Source organism: Notolepis coatsorum, assembly GCF_963971535.1.
Source record: "Notolepis coatsorum genome assembly, chromosome: 16".
Lineage (NCBI taxonomy): Eukaryota > Metazoa > Chordata > Actinopteri > Aulopiformes > Paralepididae > Notolepis > Notolepis coatsorum.
In genome coordinates, this window is record NC_140180.1 from 88950144 (window position 1) to 88971134 (window position 20991).

The following is a 20991-nucleotide window of genomic DNA, read 5'->3' on the forward strand; positions in this document are numbered from 1 at the left end:
CCTGTGAGAGAGCATATCGCTGCTGGCGGGACAAAACCTCCTAACTCCATATATATATTTTTTTTTTATCAACTCAGTAGATCATCCTCCATGTGTGTGTGGTTTTACAAAGTCTACACAATGGGAAAGCATTAAACCAATCATCTGTCTGAACCTCGTAACTCTATTCGCCCTCAAATCTGTGTTTTTTTTCATCTGCTGAAAAGTTGGGTTTTTGGAGTTATGAGGTTTTGTCCCGCCAGCAGCGATATGATACGTTCTTCTTGTTTTGTTTCCCACACATGGATATATCATTGGGGATTTCCCAGACTGACACAATAGTCTTTTCCTCTGCGGACTGTTTTTGCCACAAGCAGTTAAACTAAAGAGCGTGTGAAACCTGGACAAAATCTTACAATAAGCCTTGTCCTAATACTAGAGGGAGTGTGTGGGGGTGGGGGGGGGTCTGTCTCTGTAGTGACCTTTGTACGGTAGCAAACCACCGTTGACTTTAGCTGCCCCACTCACGTGAAAGAGTAGCCTGAAGAGGGAGGGGCTCTCTGTGTGCGTGGGAAAGAGCTGTTGGTTCTTGTTCGATAGATGACAAAGTAGGAATTGACTAATCTTTCCCTCTGTCGACATTGTTGGCATCATGTGTGGCTGGCCAGGTACTGCTTATGTTTGTTGTTTGATCAGTGTGTGTGTTGTTCTCTTTTAGCATAGTTTTACCTGAAAGTAGGGCTGGGCGATATGGCCAAAAATGTTATCACGATAAAAAATGTCATATCGTTCGATATCGATAATTATCTATATTTTTATTAGTATTAAAAATAAACGTTATTTTTACAACTATTATTATTTAAACAACAAATGTATGTTTATTTTGCAGCAATTCTTTGTCGTTGCCGCCATCTTTAGTGTTACAGCCCCTTACACTCAGTTCTCAGGCTGCAGCTGGTTTGAAAGCGAAAGTACCAAAAAAAGGCTGTGGCTCCAGGGCAGTTGGAACAGTTCTGGCTCTGCTAGTTTCTTTTCTATCTTTTGGCGCTTTTTTGGTGGACAAACCAAACACACATGCACCATGACTTGCGACTGGAGACTAGCTCTGCTAGCACACATAGCCTACTGTGTACTAGAGACGGTTTCAAACGGTATTTTAAATTAGAAAGCAAACAAAATAAATGGACAAGAGAAAAATAGGGCTCAGACCAAGTAAAGCACAACACAAAGCACTCGCCGCTCCTAGCTCAGACCAAGTAAAGCACAAAGCTCTCAGGGTGTGTGTTTACAAAGTTTAGCTCGAATTGCAAGGTAGAGAAGTCCTCACAACAAACAAACAAAAGTAAATAAACCTGATTCTAGTGGCTAGGATGTGGTTGGGGAAAGGTCTGTAGTTACAATGGAATGTCTTCACAAATCTAGTGTTACCAGTATTTGTGTGTGTTTCTGTTTCTGTGTCTGGACATGCAGTGTGCGTGTGTGTGAGTGAGAGAGAGAGAGATGTTCTTCCTGAGCCAGTCCATTACCAGCCTGGATGTTGACAGACGTGTGGCTCAGGGAACCTGGCTGGTTTAACCTTGTTGGGTAATTTCCTCACTGCTGACTAAGACCTCAGTGACTGAACTGACGCAGGGCCTCTTCTTCCTTTCGGTTGATGTTTTAGGTGTCGATATTTTTCACTGTTTTTTTGTCGGGATTCTAGAACTCTATAGGTTTCAATAGTCATAGATCAATGTCGCGCCACAATTTACAGTATTCAAAGTCACACCCTTTGTTTGGAGGAGAGGTGCGGGTTCTTCCCATGGAGTTAAAAAGGGATTTTCTTTTTTCATTTTTTGTCGAAAGCCAAAAAATTGCTAAGTGGTTGGATGCACCTCTAATTAGAGGAAACATCCAGATGTTTGATCCTAAAACAGAGCCTCATTCATGAACACTGTGGCTCCAGGCCATTAGACGTGAAGTTGCTCCAAGGAAAAAGCTTATTTTCTACACTCTATGATGTATGACAAAAACTATTTGACTCTGCCTGGTTTGGGTCTAATTCCGCATGTGACTAGCATAAACTAGCCTGGCTGTAAAGAGAGGTCTTGTGTGCATGTATTGAGCCCATTTCAATCAATCAAAGACAATTGAGGTCACTCTCATTTTCAATGTTGTCAAGACTTTATGGACATTTCAATGCATATATTTTTACAATATAATAATAATAAATATGAATAACCATCTATATAGCACTTTTCACACATGGATCGCAGTCCAGAGTTCCCCACAGCAAATAGTATAAAATGAACATAGGCATAGAAATCGGCACACAATTGACAGAATAAAAAAACAATGCATAAATTGCAGACGTAAGAATTTCCATTCAGATATCTTGAGGTGAGAAGTCGAGGCGGGACCCCTTTTGAAAAATGTCCACGCCATGTTCCTCTCACATCACATTTAACTTTGGAGCAAAATCGACCCCCATTGCCAGTAAGCTAGCATGACCTGGCCTCGGTAGCTTTGGATTCCTCAAGATCTCTAGTTTCATATGATGCCACAGTATAATTCACACAGAGCACCGCTAGAGCTCTTTTAAAGATGGCTAATCAAACAGTGGGATATCAGTAACAGATGGGTTATAAACTTGTCCGACTAAAAAGCAGTTTTATCACTATAACCTACAGAATAGATTGTTTCTGTCTGTACAGGTTGACTGAAAGTGACTCCAGGGGGCACATAATGGGAATTTCAGCTGGTCTTTCTACCCAGAAGACACCGCTGCTTCTTCCTCGTGTTGAGATTCAGTGGTTGTTTGGAACACTACATTTTCTCCATTACCGTGGAAAGGGTGATGTGGATCTGTAACCTCAATACAGAATAAATGGAAGCCTCTAGGTGGCGGTATACTATACACATGAGCAGTCAGCCACCACATGTTGTAGAAGAAGATCCTCTGCCTCGCACGGCGTCGGGCCACAAGGAGCGGGGTTTTAAATAAACAAACTAAATAAAATTAACAATGGTGAGGGTAATCGGTTAAAAACATTTGCTGACTGAAATGGGGAGGTTTAATAATATCATGTTTCTAGAATGTTCAAAAATAATGAGGGTAATTCAGGATACACTGTAGCTCCTTCTGTGTATTTGGGAGCACAAAAAGTATTCCAAAGTTCCGAATTAACACTGGTAACTTGTAGCATACATCATTGAAATGGCATAAGGCTCTTGTAGACACCTAAAAATGTGCGCTTGGGGGACTTAAGCGCTCCTGTGTGTATACAACACATCGGAACTGTCGCTTGCCCCTCCAGTTGTTGTTGTTGCAGAAGAAGGTCCTCTGACTCACATGGGGTCAGGCCCTGAGGAACAGGGCTTTTCACAAATGCTCACTATGCATCTCTATGGGAGAAACGGAGTCGTCGGGTTTCCTGAACGTGTTTCAGAAACTCATACCCGTAAGAGAGTTGTCATCACATGCTCAGAGTGTTGTGGTTTTGAAAAATTACCCCCAAGCATAATGTGGACATAACGGATCCTGAAAACCGGACTTCAGAAGCAGGCATCTGCACGACGTTGTTCGTCAGTTCTTTCCAATCCGGAGAACTGACACCTATATGCTCAACTAAATGAGATGTATGTTGTTTTGAGGTGTTCCTTCCCCGTTGATGATGTAAAAAAAATTACAATCAGATTTGTTAATGGAAATGTTCATGTTTATTTCATCATTATTGAAAGTACATGTTTTAAAGTCTATTATTATTCCATTATTGACAAACCTTTACAACTACTTTAACAACTTGTCTCCTTAGCGCTCCAAAAGTATTAAAAATACACAAGTAGGGCTGTACCGAATGCTGTGAAGCTTCGAAGCTTCGATCATAATGTTGACATTTGAATTCTAAATCAACATTCGAATTTTAAATAAAATAAATTTTTTTCTTTTCTCTTTTTATCAATTTCTTTTGTGTCTATTCAATCTGTTTAAACCAATGGGGGTTTTCTTCACAGTTGCAGTTAAAGATTAGGCTACACTAATATTATACTATAAGACGTCACCATCACTTTCATACCAACTGTGCCCTTATTGGATTATTTATGTTGACAAAACTGATTAGTTATATTCATTAAAGAAAGTTGATTTAATAAAAGAAAAAGACTAATTTAATCAGATTAACCACTTTATTTAAATTGAGGATTCAGTAAAAAAAATAATTAATAAAAATTAATCTTTTTTTTAAGTATTTTTTTTTTTTATAGACATTCAAAGCTTCGTTCGAATACTTCAATCGAAGCTTCGAATGTTAAAAAATGACATTCGGTACAGCCCTAATCACAAGTCAGTCCTTATATCAAGAGCTCTAATAAATTGTTTGCTGCTCTGCTCTCTGACCTTTGTAAAATCACTGAGGGTGGCCCTCATTTACAGTGAAGTCAAGTTTACATTTTGGCAAGAAAAAGAAAGTATATCAAATAAAGATGTATTAAAAGAAAGTTCACAATTAAGTAAAAAACTAGTCATCAGTTAAAACATTTTAAAGAACAATTATTATGTTTCTAACACGTCTAAAAAATAATGAGGGTGTTGATTTTTTACATACAATGTAGCTCCTTCCATTTCTTTTGGGAGCACAAAAAGCAGTCTTTACATGTTCAGAAGTTGTAGATGAGCACGCACCTGAACTCAACTCCTTCAGATTGAAATGTTCTATGGTATTCATGGCCTCAGGGTAGACACACACTACAATACACAACAACATAGGTGTTGCCTGGCAGTAGGTATGAGTCGTATTTGAGACAAAGGGCCTGTTGAGCTTGCTTTGATCTTTGCTGAGCCTTACAGGGGGTGCTGTGCCCTCACGCTGTAAGGCTGTGGTTGGATAAACATCAACTGGTTTTTGTTTGTTTTGTTAGTTTTTTTCCTCTTTATTATTATAGAGAAGCTTCTTTATTGAGTCAGTGGGAAGGCTGAGAGGGAGACAGAGTAGGAGACACAAGAGAGAAGCTTCTTTATTTCTTTATTGAGTCAGTAGGAAGGCTGAGAGGGAGACAGTAGGAGACACAAGAGAGAAGCTTCTTTATTGAGACAGTAGGAAGGCTGAGAGGGAGACAGAGTAGGACACACAAGAGAGAAGCTTCTTTATTGAGACAGTAGGAAGGCTGAGAGGGAGACAGAGTAGGAGACACAAGAGAGAAGCTTCTTTATTGAGACAGTAGGAAGGCTGAGAGGGTGACAGAGTAGGAGACACAAGAGAGAAGCTTCTTTATTGAGACAGTAGGAAGGCTGAGAGGGTGACAGAGTAGGAGACACAAGAGAGAAGCTTCTTTATTGAGACAGTAGGAAGCTGAGAGGCCGAGGAGACAGAGTAGGAGACACAAGAGAGAAGCTTCTTTATTGAGACAGTAGGACAGCTGAGAGGGAGACGGAGTAGGAGACACAAGATAAATTCTGGTGGGATCTGATCCAAGGCCAGCCGGGGTATGTAACTTGAAAGCCGTTTAGACTCTTAACTTTCCATTAAATTATGTGCTTATTCCATGAAATTTAACTTAGTTTGCGTCTACGTGGTTCTCATTCCAAGCGATCAAAAGATCTTACTGATGGAACCTTTGAACTCATCAGCACATTAAGTTGAGTCTACATGGTTCTTATTTCAAACGATCAAATATAAAATATTGCGGTGTGCAATAGAGAACAGAATGTGAGATCGAGCTACGGTAAGAGGGAATGAGATGCATACGGTAATTAAAATGTTTAAGTGTGCAGCCACACTTGATCCATATCTCAAAACCCGCCCTATTTTCTTGATCCTCCAGTCGCAACTGTTGCTTCCCTTGGACAAACGGATCAGTCAATTATGCTGCATGTGTTTATGGTCGGAGGTTGGTGGGGAAACGCGTCGTCTCCGACCTACGTGCATTCAAGCTACAAAGTCGGAAACAAAAAATAATAATCTTCCATGAACTACAACTCACAAAGATAGTTTACAATTAAATATAGCTAATACACTTTAAAATGTACTCTTAAAACGGCTAATGACAACATTAACGTTTATACGATGTGAGTGGTCATGTTGAAATGATGATGCTGAGGCTTGAACTGGGGGTTGAGGGATCAGCCCTGAGTTTGCAACTAGGAACTCTTGGGTTGATGCGCCGTTGTGATTTTTCCTAGTAGGAAGTCAGATCTTCCAACCTCTGAGTTATAATCAAATACAGATTCATACAGTCGCGTGAAAATGACAAGGAATGTAAGAGGCCGAGGTCAGGGCTCAAAATTGTGATTTGAAAACAGATGATGTGTATATATAGGTATATAGTATACACTATCTATTTTATATGTTGACGTTTTCCGTTGGGGACATAAGTTGTTGTTGAAAAAAGGTAATATATTACAATATCGTGATAATATCATGGGGCCTACCCTACTGACAGGCTGAGTGGCCCCATTGTTGAAACACGCATGCGTGAGTCTCCACTCTCAAGACCACAAACTCTTTGTAGAAAACAGCATAATGTGTATAATAGCAGACTGCATGAACAACACGGCAACTTCAGTTGAGCAGAATAAAGTGAGACGCATGTCACGTTGACTTACTGCCTACAGTAGGTATAGTGTACTTCTGTTCTGACACCGGCCAACGCTACACTCACTCTGCAGCGACCGGCACTGGAGTAACTGGCATGTATCCAGGTCCGGTTTAACTAGGTTTAACTTGACTTGCCTAGTCTTGTTTTTGTAATGTATCTTTGTGTGATTAGTATGAATGAATTAAATTATATAGTGCTTTTCTAGACACTCAAAAGCTCTTTACAATGTAGGAAATTGCCTCCTTCAAGTAATTTATTTATATAGCGCATTTAAAAGCTCAGAGAGCCGACCAAAGTGCAGAGATGTACAGTAACTACAGAATAAAAAACTATAGACATAGTCACACAGTGTAACAGAGGACAATACAACATGACAAAAGACAGGATGGACAGTCAATACAGTAGGACCACAAGACACTAGGAGTATACAACAGACGATACAGTATGACATAGGACAGTAGACATGTTATGACACAAAGACTACAATACAATATATACAATATGGTAAGACATAGGAGACTAGATGATATGTTATGGGAGTAGGACTATGCAACAGACAGTACGGTAAGACATAAGACACAGGGAATGACAATAAAGTAACTGGACACTGTACAGAACACAGAACAGCAACACCAGGGGGACAGAATAAGCACCAGGCTGACAGAGAATATTGTAGAGAGAATGGTAAGGGAGCGAGGATTAATCCTAGCCAAATGATATGGAGTAGAGGTGGGTTTCGAGGTGGGATTTAAAGCATCCACAGAGGGAGCAGATCTTATGTCTGGGGGAAGACCATTCCATAGCCTGCAAACAAGCGGTCACCTCGAGTCTTCAAGTTTCAAGTTCAAGTTTCTTTAATAGTTGTCATACAGAAGTACAGAATACTTTTGTACAAAATGCTTCTTACTGTTGCGCTCCAGAGACTGTGCATGACAAGATAAGTATGAAATAAAAACATAGTAAAAATTAGAAGAAAAAAAAAAGAGGTCACAGTGTTCAGTTTAGACATATGTACAATGTTCGTAGACGTAGTTACCATACAATATACAATACTGTGCAGTGTACTAATATACAATACTATATAGTGCAAGGCATAAATGGACGAGGTGCAGTTTAGGTACAATTCACAGTAGGTGTACGAGTTGTAGTGCAAATCCTTTATCAATAAATATAAAGTGTAAGTGTGTTTGTGTGATCTAAAGTGTGGAGAGTGGGTGCTGCAGTGTGTTGTTTGTTTGAGTGAGTGTGTGTGTGCGTGTGGGTGTGTGTGCTGTGTGCATTTGATGGTTGTTGCATAGTGATTATTGTTCGTTTAGCGATTATTGTTCGTTTAGCAGCCTGATGGCCTGGGGATAGAAGCTCCTTCTGAGTCTTTCTGTGCTCGCCATAAGACTCCGGTATCGCTTGCCTGACGGCAGCAGTTCAAAGAGGCAGTTGTTCGGGTGGCTCGAGTCCTTAATAATTCTCTTAGCCTTCCCCTTGCACCGCTTGTTGTAAATGTTCTGGAGGGTGGGAAGCCCCCCTCTAATTGTGCGTTCGGCTGAACGTGTCACTCTTTGTAGTCTGCTACGGTCTTGTGCAGTGCTATTCCCAAACCAGGAGGTGATGTTGCCGGTCAGGATGCTCTCTATTGTACATGAGTAGAAGTTCCTAAGGATCTTCTGACTGACTTGGAACTTCCTTAGGCGCCTGAGGAAGTAGAGGCGTTGTCGTGCCTTCTTCACAACACTGTCAATGTGTGTGGTCCATGTCAAGTCCTCGGATATGTGGGCTCCGAGGTACTTGAAACTGTTCACTCTCTCAACTGGTGCCCCGTCGATGCTGAGGGGGCTGTAGTCCTTGACCCCCGACCTCCTGAAGTCCACAATCATCTCTTTTGTTTTGCTGACGTTCAGGGAGAGGCAGTTCTCCTGACACCACTGTGACAGGTTCTCTACCTCTTCCAGGTAGGCCCTTTCGTCGTTGGCAGAGATCAGGCCCACCACTACTGTGTCATCAGCAAATTTGATGATGGTGTTGTTGTTCCGCTGTGCTACGCAGTCATGTGTGTACAGGGAGTAGAGGAGGGGGCTCAGAACACAGCCCTGGGGGGCCCCTATGTTGAGCGTGATGGATGAGGAGGTGCAGTTGCCGGCTCTTACCACCTGGGGTCTGCCCGTCAGGAAGTCCAGGACCCACTGGCACAGGTCATAGTTCAAGCCCAGGTCCCTGAGCTTGGCTATGAGTTTGGAGGGGACTATGGTATTGAATGCTGAGCTGTAGTCGATGAACAGCATTCTCACATAGTTCCCCTTCCTCTTGTCCAGATGTGATGCTGCTGTGTGCAGCACATGGGCTATGGCGTCCTCCGTGGACCTGTTGGGGCGATATGCAAATTGCAGAGGGTCCAGGTTGATGGGGAGGGAGGAACAGATGTAGCCCTTCACTAGCTTCTCAAAGCACTTCATGGCTATGGAGGTGAGGGCTACAGGGCGGTAGTCGTTGAGGCAAGCGGGCGTAGATTTTTTGGGTACAGGGATGATGGTGGACTTCTTCAGACAGGTGGGGATGACGGCCTGTTCCAAGGACAGGTTGAAGATGTCAGTGAATACCGGGGCCAGTTGGTCGGCACAGACTTTTAGGACGCGGCCGGGGATGCCGTCCGGTCCTGCTGCCTTCCTGATATCCACTTTTTTAAAGATCCGTCTCACCTCTTAGTGCGAGGGACAGTCAGGAGGGCCATGTTGGATGATCTTCACCACCACTGTGTAGCACCAACCTCTGGCTAAGTGGGCTCAATGGCTGCCAGTCACTGGCACCCGGCACTACATCACACTGACTACATAGTGGCTGAGAGGCTCAGGAGACGGGGATTGATATCAGCCAATTAAGAGGGAGGGATGGTTAGGTGGCCTTGATGTCAGAGACCTGATTGGGAATTTGGCCAGGAACGTTTGTTCTGTTGATGGTGATGCAATAAAGGGATGCAATAAAGTTGATGCAAACTCAAATCGCTGTCTCTTTGTCTCTCCCATCTCTCTGTCTCTCTGTCTCTCTGTCTCTGTCTCTCTCTCTCTGTCTCTCTCTCTCTGTCTCTCTCTCTCTCTCTCTCTCTCTCTCTCTCTGTCTCTGTCTCTGTCTCTGTCTCTGTCTCTGTCTCTCTCTGTCTCTGTCTCACTCCAGGTTACCTTATAACCAGTATTTTGGAGGTGTGTCCTCCATGAGCAAGGAGCAGTTCCTAAAGATCAATGGTTTCCCCAACAACTACTGGGGCTGGGGTGGAGAGGACGACGACATTTACAACAGGTAACATACTTGAGAATCCTCACCCTAACACACAGTGTACCACTCCAATGATCTGTGACGGCCCTAACACACAGTGTACCACTCCAATGATCTGTGACGGCCCTAACACACAGTGTACCACTCCAATGATCTGTGACGGCCCTAACACACAGTGTACCACTCCAATGATCTGTGACGGCCCTAACACACAGTGTACCACTCCAATGATCTGTGACGGCCCTAACACACAGTGTACCACTCCAATGATCTGTGACGGCCCTAACACACAGTGTACCACTCCAATGATCTGTGACGGCCCTAACACACAGTGTACCACTCCAATGATCTGTGACGGCCCTAACACACAGTGTACCACTCCAATGATCTGTGACGGCCCTAACACACAGTGTACCACTCCAATGATCTGTGACGGCCCTAACACACAGTGTACCACTCCAATGATCTGTGACGGTTCAATCAATATCAATAAACAGACAACTGTCTCCCTATTCCCTAAGTTGGAAATCTTGTGGGGCTTTATAGGAAATTAAATGTAGGGCTTATAGCCCTGAATTAGAAAATGTACCTGTATCCCAGTCAAATCACCATGGTTACTGTCATAGTGTCCTCATATCCCAGTAAAATCACCATGGTTACTGTCATAGTGTCCTCATATCCCAGTCAAATCACCATGGTTACTGTCACAGTGTCCTCATATCCCAGTTAAATCACCATGGTTACTGTCACAGTGTCCTCATATCCCAGTTAAATCACCATGGTTACTGTCATAGTGTCCTCATATCCCAGTTAAATCACCATGGTTACTGCCCCAGTGCTCTGGGAGTTGTTCCACTATTCACCGTCTATGGAGCAGCTCCAGGACTAGTCTCTTGGTGACATCATCACTAGAGACTCTTGTCTCTGATATTCAGCTCAAAGAGAGACTTGTATGTATTCAGAAATAAAAACGGAGCTGTACAATATTGTAGAAATGACACATGTTTTCCATTGTAGGGCGGATCTTTTAATGGCTAGCATCAGGAATGTCGATGCAAACTTTTATTATCCCAGGGGAGAAGATCATGTGGTCACTGCAACAACACACCACAATATGTAAAGCCACTAGGCCTGTCCCCGACTAAGGATTTGTATAGTAGACTTTGATTAGCCAAAATGTGCAGATTAGTCGACTGGCTTATTTGGATTATTCGGCTCCTTACGATCGATTAGTCGACATTCGACTAGTCGAGGTCAGCCCTAAAAAACCCTAATGTGTGTATGTGATACACTTGTAATAACTCAAGAAACCTGTTCCTTGGGAAACCCGTTTGTGACATCGTCAGGGGCAACTTTTAATAGTATAACAGCCATATCGAGTCCCGTCTCAAGGGGATGTTTTGTTTGCTGGTTTTGAGTTTCAGTCTTGGAAAGCTGCACCGCTCCAGACCCCCCCTCCCCTCCCCTCCCCGGTTCTGTCCTCTCAGGGCTGCTATCTGGCCTGTGAGGCTGTTTATAAGTCTCTTGTCAAAAGCAGCCTGTTCCTCTCCTCCTAATGGAGTCCTGAGTTTTATCATTCTGAAGAGGGTAGAGACGCCCCCCTCTAGCCGAGTCCTCACTGGCTGACTTTACAAGCCTGTCTGATGTTGACTAGCTGACACGAGGGAGGATGTTTGACCTGCGTCTGTGTGGGGAGAGATGTGTAATGAAAGAGACACGTAGCCGCCGTCGGGAGAAAACATTGTGTCTCCAGAAGAGTAAACTTCTTGGGACTTAAGAAAAATGACCCAATTCTCAGATTGACACCTGTGTGTTTTTGAAGTCATTATACATTGGGCTTTGAAGGGGTTTGATACTTTATGGTCATTAAAGGAGCACCTTGTCCCCAAAATGATGATTTGTATATCAATTCCACCCCGTAATTCGATTCACAAGGATTTTTTTTTTTTTTTTTTTTGCATGTCTCCACAGTGGACCTTGAACCGGACCTCAACCAAGTCTCATTTAACCCGTCATATGCTCGGTACTTCACAAACGCATGCTTGACAATGAAAATAGTTCTGGTTCAATGCTGCCTTCGAATGGAACTTGTGAGTCCGTGGTCTCGACTTCAAGTGGGTCGATGGTCGTGAGGACACTGTTGCTAGGCAACTGGGCAACGCTTGTTGAAGACACTGAGGCGTGGCGATGTTCCACTCACAGCCGTGTGAATAAATACCACGACGGTGGGCCGCTCATGTGGACTTCAGCGGAAAACACAAGTTCCATTAGAAGGAAGGTTGGATTTTGTGACAGACTCACGTAGAGGCGGCACAGGTTCTCCTGTCATCCGATACGCGGCGGTGAAAGACGGATCTAGGGTTACATGCTATACATTGTCTTCAGGGTCTGAATTATTGATTTGGCTCCACACCTCAACAACCTGCCCTCTGAGAACCGGCTGTTTAACGTCTTTTTGGCCGACCGGCCTAACCCTGTCGCCCTGAAGCCCTGGCAGAGGCGTTCAGGCACAACTTCAGTGGATAGAATGGGTGTCCAAGCATTTGTAAAGAAAAAAAAAAGCGTGCGATCATCCATAGCAACACGGCCCTTCTAAGGTTTCTTTCCTCCACATTGCCTGTGGTGCTTTTTTCCTATTGCTAGGTTTTTAGTGAGTTTTTCCTTACCTTCGCTGGGGTATGTCTCGGAGTGTTGCATTTATTTATTTTAATTTTATTTTGGATTTCATGGTGGGTTTTTTTTGTTCTTGCTTTATTGTGATGTTTCTTCTTGACTTGTTTAAAGAAGACTTGTCCGGCCCATGGGGACATTAACTTGTGAGTTCGGCTTTACAAATACTAATTTAAAAGGATTGTACAGCTCTGCACGAGGCATTAAGCGACCTTGGGTTCTATGAAAGGCGCTATATAAATTTGATCTATTATTAACATAGAATGGATTTTCTAATTGAAATCAAGATTCCTGTTTGTCAAATTAACTAGTATATTTAAAGATGGCTGCCATAGCATTTTTGATCATATCATGGAAATGAGGGATGGTTCGGTACAAGAGATTCAACGGTGTATTGAATGAAGGAGTAAGATAAAAAATCTGGTTATTAAATTGTATTATGAGATTACAAAATACGGTTGAGTGTGAAAAGCACAAGTCTCGCTGGAGTTATAGGCTAAGATTAGATCATAGGAATCTGACTGGAGTACAGGCTAAGATTAGATCATATAGGAATCTGACTGGAGTACAGGCTAAGATTAGATCATAGGAATCTGACTGGAGTACAGGCTAAGATTAGATCATAGGAATCTGACTGGAGTACAGGCTAAGATTAGATCATAGGAATCTGACTGGAGTACAGGCTAAGATTAGATCATATAGGAAGCCGACTGGAGTACAGGCTAAGATTAGATTATATAGGAAGCCAACTGGAGTCAGCGAGTCATTTCCACATGTTGGGGGAATGAGACAACATTGGAGAGTGATGACAGCAAATGTGTGCCAGGAGCAGTGTTGTAGTTGAGTCACTAAATCTTGAGTCCCAGTCGAGTCTCGAGACCCCAGTGTTCGAGTCCGAGTCACCAAAGAAGAGCCCGAGTCGAGTCCCCATTACCCTAGCTTCACAGTAAACTACACAAACTCGGACTGAACACCACACTATGCAATTGGATCTTGGACTTTCTTACAAATCGCACACAACATGTTAGGATTGGCAAGCACACATCCCCCACCCTGCCCATTAGCACCGGGGCCCCTCAGGGGTGTGTACTCAGCCCACTTCTCTACACACTTTTCACCCACGACTGTTGTTCCTCCTCTCCATCTAACCTCATAGTCAAATTTGCAGACGACACAACAGTACTTGGCCTCATCAAAGGAAATGATGAGACCTCATACAGGAGGGAGGTTGAGCGACTAGTGGAGTGGTGCGATGGTCATAACCTTGCTCTCAACCCCACGAAGACCAAGGAAATGATCATTGATTTCCGCAGGACTGGTGACCTCAGCCACTCTCCACTCCTCATTGGAAATGAGGAGGTGGAGAGGGTTTCAAAATGTACGTTTCTGGGCGTGACAATGTCTGATGACCTGTCCTGGGGGATCAACATTACCTCTGCTGTGGGGAAAGCACAGCAGCGCCTCTTCTATCTGCGGAAACTTAAATGGGCTAAACTCCCACGGGGACTGATGGCCAACTTCTACCACTGCGCAGTAGAGAGTGTGCTCACGTACGGACTACTGGTGTGGTTTTCCAGCTGCACCAGGGCAAAGAAGGAGGCCCTCCACAGAGTGGTCAAGGCTGCAAGGAGGATCACTGGAGCTAGCCTCCCAGATATCTCCACAGTCTTCACCTCCCGCTGCCTACGTCATGTGAATAACATCTTACAGGACCAATACCACCCAGCACACCATCTTTTTCAACTGCTGGTCGAAGGTATAGAGCCATCCAGTCCGGAACTAGCAGACTGACCAACAGCCTCTATCCACGGGCTATTTCGTTGTACCAACAATGACAATAAAGATTCTATTCTATTCTAGTCCGAGTCCAAGTCATCAAGGTTGAGTCCACTCCACTCTGGCAGTCAAAGAGCTGACATACAAATAAAAAAAGGGGTACATTAAACATAAATGACACATTTCGAAGGGAGTTTATTTTACTTAGTGACACAATAGCCAAACAAATGCACTAGTCATCAATATCTTATGCCAAATGATTAGGGCCTATTACCAAAAAATAAATAACTGTATTTATCAATGAACAAGTCTGAGTCCTCCTTCCAAGTCCGAATGCAGCCAATGCTCGAATCTGAGGCATCAGTGCTCAAGTCCAAGTCTGAGTCATCAGTGCTCAAGTCCAAGTCGAGTCACGAGTCCTGAAAATCAGTCCAGGACTTGGACTCGAGTACTACAACACTGGCCAGGAGTATTGTCTCACAGTTGGAAACTGTAAATATTCAGTAGCATGAACATGTTCAAATCAATCAAGAGGGGCTACCAGAGAGTCTAGGGTCACAAGAGTTCTCCCCATTTTTCTCCCATCCCAATTTCGTATTATCCAATTTTACCCTCCCCTGTCTCGAACGTTGTTAGGCCATGCCTCCCACTGGTCGGCTGCAATGTGGACGAAGCCTTGCATCACGTGTCCCCTCCGGTACACGAGGAGGCAACCATTGCATCTTTTCACCTGCACAGTGCGATCTCTCAGCGGCGAGGAGTAGCGCGTCGGAGGCTCACGCTGCCCCCGCTACTTCCTGATTCTGCTGTACAGGCGCACCAACCGACCTGTAGGAGTCGCTGTCCACAACGTCCGATCCCCACCCACCGGCTTTCCCACCCCCTAATACTGCCAATTGTGTTAGTATGAACGACCAGCCAAGCCGGAAGCAACGCCGAGAGCTGGGCTCGAACCCAGCATCTCCAGTGTTAGTGGCGAGCGCCTTGCCCACTGCGCCACTTAGCCGCCCTAGGGGTCACGAGTTTGACTGAAGATCCACACAACAACATAGGGCAGGGTGATTAACCGAGTTTCAATTTCAATTACGATTGAAATAACCATTTTGGGTTCCAACGATCATGAAAACATGATAATCGAGATAAAACTATTATTGTGCCTCATCCTGTGTTGCTCTCAATTTGTCTTGTAAATGCAGCGCGCCCTTCCTTCACAGCACTGCTCTCCGCCCCTTCCCCCTCAAGCCTATAGGTTGTTTCAGCTCATGTTGAGAGGGAGGAGGGAGCCACGTTTCTCCAGATATTTTTAAACATATTTGGTAACTTGTAGAAGATGACAGAGAAGCAGCCTTTGGTCGAGAAGAAGGGTCAAATTAATTCGTCATCATATGATGTTCTCACATCAATGAGTAATCGTGTTCAATATCATGAAAAATGTACATTGTATTGGAACATTTAATTTACTGCACTTTCAACACGGTGCTATTAGAAGTCGTCTTGGTCTGATTAGATTATGCTGAACCTCCGGGAAGTTTCCTTTTCCGCCTGTTCAAGGTCTGTGCGTGACTGAAAACACCGTTACGGATACTGTAAACAACCTCATTCATCACTCCCACAACATACTCGCAAACAACAGTTTTCATGTGATGATCATAATATCAAATGTATTCAGTGAAACGTGGATGGCAAATATTATGCTTTATATTGAATGATAGAAACGCTGCTCTTTATCCCCTCTCCTCTCCTGAACACTTAAGTAGGGGCCCTCCATAGACGTTAAAAGTAGTAATGCCATCAAAACACTGACCTCTAGCCAAAAGGTTGGTACTGCGCTTTGTCTGGGCTGATGTGTGGGTTGGAGTTTAGTAACTTATTATACTGTGAATTTCTCCAGACCTTTCCTGGCAGAGCCTGAGGTGTGGCCAAGCAGTATATAACCTCCCCCATACCCACTGAACTCCAACAAACGCATCATAAAAGACCAAGAGATGTAAACAAAGCGCAATACCAAGAGATTGCTTATCCACACTAATGTATTTACACAGTGGAACTAATTTATCATTTCAGTGTTTGTGAACCAAATGTTAGTGGTGGACTCGTCTTACTGGTAGACTTTCTCATAGAAACGTTATGTTGAAGCATCATGCTGCTAAAGCCACAGAGGTGGCCACAATTATTATCTCCGACTCGCCACAATGAACAGCACACTAGAGAGAAACAAGATTAGACTGAGCAATAATAAGAGTTAAGAGGGGAACCGGCCATAGTTTCAGGTGACGTTCACTGTTAGCATCATGTATTCTCTTTGTGCCTGACGTTAGCTGGATCGGCAGTCATGATGTGTATTTAATTATCTCTTATTTTATGTTCTATGGAGTCCTATAAATGGCGCCTGGTGATGAAAATTTCCTTTTCTTTCCCTCCTCTGTCGGGAGGCTCTAATCAGATGGACTATTGAACTAATGTTCAACACAAACATCCATTCCTATCAACCGAGAGCTGATAGTCTTGTCTTTACTTAAAATAGATGCCCTTTGCCCCCCATTCATTTTATCCAGGGAAGATTAGCGGAACGCGGATGTCCTTCTTCAGCGACGTCAGACTGTGGTTGTACTGGGCTGCTCTCCCCTATTCCAGTGTGAAGCGGGGCGTAGCCGGAAAAAGGACATCCGTGTTCAGCTAAAAAAATTAAATGGGTTGATCGGAATTAGTTTGACACAGCAGTTAACATTACACGTAACAACAGTGCAATAAAGAATAATGAAATAGATTTAGATTAGTCTAGTGGTCTAGAGACGGTGTAGAAGTACTATGATAAGTTACTCTCGCTGTTAAGGAGCGTCATTCTAAAAGATTTTCCAGGTGACTTGTCTATTTTGTTTACTACATGGTGGATTGTATTTTTCGAGCATTTGGCCAGCGGCTGATGTTAAAGCTGCACCAAGTAGTTTGAGAAGAAAGATGTTACCTCCTACAAAAGCTTGTTACAGATGCAAATGCTTGAATATTGTTTATGATCTTGACACAAATCCCCCACAAAAATCACCCTTTGAAACAAAGTGAACCGACGTTGCACTCAGCGGATGCTTCTTTGTGTAGTAAAGGTGGTGGGGAGGGTAGGAGCACCACAGCCAATCAGAGGGTAGGACAGGGTTCGCACAAGATCCCTCAAGTGCTTAAAGTGTCGAGGCCTGGAATTCCTTAAACAGCCCATTTTTAAACAAGGTGCTTATAAAGTCATTGAAATTCAAATCAACCATTTGCATTGAAAGTTTTGTTCATCCATGATAAAAAATTTTGAATCAAGAAGTTGAATTTTTTTACTTGAAGTGTATTTTTTGGGAATTTGGTTTTAAGCCATAAATATTGTATCCAATTATTTTCTATAAAAACAGCATTTAAAAGTGAATTGTATCCTTTTAAATGCCCTGTTAAAATGAAAAATTGTGCTTGGAAAAGTACTTGGAAGTCCTTGATTTTCGTTTTGCAATGTATGTGGTAACCCTGGTAGGAGCACCACAGCCAATCAGATCATTTCCTGTTTTTCAAACAGTTCTCCCGGGATCCAGTTATTCCTCTTGTAACACTTAATGTATTCAATACTAAAGATATATCATACTTTATTTAGACTTTTACAGAGGTTAGTTTCAGTGAACCAAAAAAAAAACGATTAATTCACCACCCCTGTTTCTACATATTCTCTGTGACTCTCTAGGTTGGCTTCCAAAGGCATGTCCATCTCACGGCCCAGCGGAGCGGTGGGGAAGTGCAGGATGATCCGGCACGACCGGGACAAGAAGAACGAACCAAACCCACAAAGGTAAAGCTGGAGCCTGCGCCTCACTCTCTCCTCCCCCGCCTCTCTCCTCCTCCTCCGCCTCCCTCTCTCCTCCGCCTCCCTCTCTCCTCCTCCGCCTCCCTCTCTCCTCCTCCGCTAACCCTCTCTCCTCCTCTGCCTCCCTCTCTCCTCCTCTGCCTCCCTCTCTCCTCCCTTCCGCCTCACTCTCTCCTTCTCCGCCTCCCTCTCTTTATTAACGTTCTTGGCTGAACATTTATGAGTTAGGCAGTGATGTTGTTATCAAAGAAGTAAACAGACTATAAACAAGGCTGTGAATAAACGAGGCTGCACACACAGTGACATTTTATTATTTTTACCTTTTTCGATGATCATTTTCGGGTTTTATTTATAAATGAGACAACAAAATATTGGACAATAATATATTATTTATTAAATATGTTAAGAGAAAATAATGTATAGGTAGCACTGGTTAGTTTACGTCCTCTTTGGACAGAGATGTTTGACAGTGGAACGCAAGTGGAACTCTGCATAGGATATAGGAGTTCACTTGAGTTCACTTACTTCTCTGGAATTGATTTCCTTACATAATAGAACCAATTGGATTTGCTCAAACGTCATCCTTCTCTTGTACCCAAGGCACGCCAAAGCAAATGTTCAAAATAATTGAAATGATTGTAATTGATGATCGAATAAAACTCTTCTCATAAACCACTTCTGCGCACGCCAGCCTCTTAAGGAAATGGTTCATCATCTCTGAAGAATGAGTAGCTGATAGACTGCAGTTCCACATTAATGTCTATTAACAGAGATTAAGGAGTCAATTATGTCAAGGGTCAAATATGCAGCTTGACATAAAAAAAATTGTCTCAGTTCAGTATGATGATGTATTGCTTCGTATATTCTGAAATAAGCTGTTACGTTTGTGTGTATTTATTTATTTATTATTTTATTTTATTTTTACCACCAGCGCCTTAGCAAAGTATAGCCAGAAGCAGTCGATATTCTATTGAAGGCAGCAAAGTACAGCCAGAAGCAGTCGATATTCTATTGAAGGCAGCAAAGTATAGCCAGAAGCAGTCGATATTCTATTGAAGGCAGCAAAGTACAGCCAGAAGCAGTCGATATTCTATTGAAGGCAGCAAAGTACAGCCAGAAGCAGTCGATATTCTATTGAAGGCAGCAAAGTACAGCCAGAAGCAGTCGATATTCTATTGAAGGCAGCAAAGTACAGCCAGGAGAGCAGTCGATATTCTATTGAAGGCAGCAAAGTACAGCCAGAAGCAGTCGATATTCTATTGAAGGCAGCAAAGTACAGCCAGAAGCAGTCGATATTCTATTGAAGGCAGCAAAGTACAGCCAGAAGCAGTCGATATTCTATTGAAGGCAGCAAAGTACAGCCAGGAGCAGTCGATATTCTATTGAAGGCAGCAAAGTACAGCCAGGAGACCAGTCGATATTCTATTGAAGGCAGCAAAGTACAGCCAGAAGCAGTCGATATTCTATTGAAGGCAGCAAAGTACAGCCAGAAGCAGTCGATATTCTATTGAAGGCAGCAAAGTACAGCCAGAAGCAGTCGATATTCTATTGAAGGCAGCAAAGTACAGCCAAAAGCAGTCGATATTCTATTGAAGGCAGCAAAGTACAGCCAGAAGCAGTCGATATTCTATTGAAGGCAGCAAAGTACAGCCAGAAGCAGTCGATATTCTATTGAAGGCAGCAAAGTACAGCCAGAAGCAGTCGATATTCTATTGAAGGCAGCAAAGTACAGCCAGGAGCAGTCGATATTCTATTGAAGGCAGCTAAGTACAGCCAGGAGACCAGTCGATATTCTATTGAAGGCAGATTTGTTAAAACTGTTTTGCTTTGTTTCCGTTTCCAGATTCGACCGCATTTCCCACACCAGAGACACCATGCGCAAAGACGGAATCAACTCCCTTGAATACAAAGTAACAAAGATAGAAAAGGATCAACTATTCACCAAAATATCAGTGGAAGTGGGGAAACCTTGACCAACCAAATTACTTGACGAACCAGTTGACGAACGAAAAGGAGGAAGAACAATTTTCAAATAACTAAATGGCTTGGAGAAGCAATTTGCTACTGTGGATACAATATACAAACCAAAATGTGCCTTGACACTTGAAATTATTATTATATTATTTAGCTTTTGGTCTCGTTTGGACCAGGAATACTGGACTAATAAAATCTGCGAGGACGTTCGTCGATTTGCTTTTCTCTTCCTCAGCCTTTGCACAACGAGGACGAACTCGACTGGGATTGTAGTTTTTCTTTACCTTTTTTTTTCTTTTCTTTTTTTGCTGGATCCTGAAACTCATGGAGAGCCCTACTAGATCTTACTGTTGACACTGTACGTGTCCTTTCTCGGTCCCTTGGTGGCTGCTCTTGAGACATCCTGCGTGAGCCATTTTACCTTAACGGATGTCGTTGTGAAATATCAAATCAATGTCCGGTCTTTGGTTTGATGATCTCTTTGTTCTGTTTGTAATGGGTTTGATTTAGGGCGTTTTGTGTCTTGTGATCTATGTTTTGAGAGAGAGAGAGAGAGAGAGAGAGAGAGAGAGAGAGGAGAGAGAGAGAGAGAGGAGAGGGAGAGAGAGAAGAGAGAGGAGAGAGAGAGAGAGAGAGAGAGAGAGAGAGAGAGAGAGAGAGAGAGAGAGAGAGAGAGAGAGAGAGATGAGAGAGAGGGAGAGAGAGATGAGAGAGAGAGATGAGAGAGAGAGAGAGAGAGAGAGAGAGAGAGGAGAGAGAGAGTGAGAGAGAGAGGAGAGAGAGGGAGAGAAGAGAGAGAGAGAGAGAGAGAGAGAGAGAGAGAGAGAGAGAGAGAGAGAGAGAGAGAGAGAGAGGAGAGAGAGGAGAGAGAGAGAGAGCTCTCTCTGCTAGCAAAGCAGGGTTTTGAAACCATAGCAACCCAAATC

General features: G+C 43.2%; 1 protein-coding gene across 2 annotated transcripts in view; it reads left to right on the plus strand.

Moving 5' to 3' along the window:
- The window catches only part of b4galt1l (DP-Gal:betaGlcNAc beta 1,4- galactosyltransferase, polypeptide 1, like), an 88842-nt gene extending 68235 nt beyond the window's left edge, over positions 1-20607 (plus strand). For both annotated transcript variants that reach the window (XM_084331507.1, XM_084331508.1), the window contains 3 exons: positions 9715-9837; positions 17972-18076; positions 19935-20607. In XM_084331507.1, coding sequence (XP_084187633.1) covers positions 9715-9837; positions 17972-18076; positions 19935-20064 — 358 coding nt within the window. In that variant the 3' untranslated portion in view covers positions 20065-20607. The remainder of the gene's footprint in view (positions 1-9714; positions 9838-17971; positions 18077-19934) is intronic.
- The last annotated feature ends 384 nt before the right edge of the window (positions 20608-20991 follow it).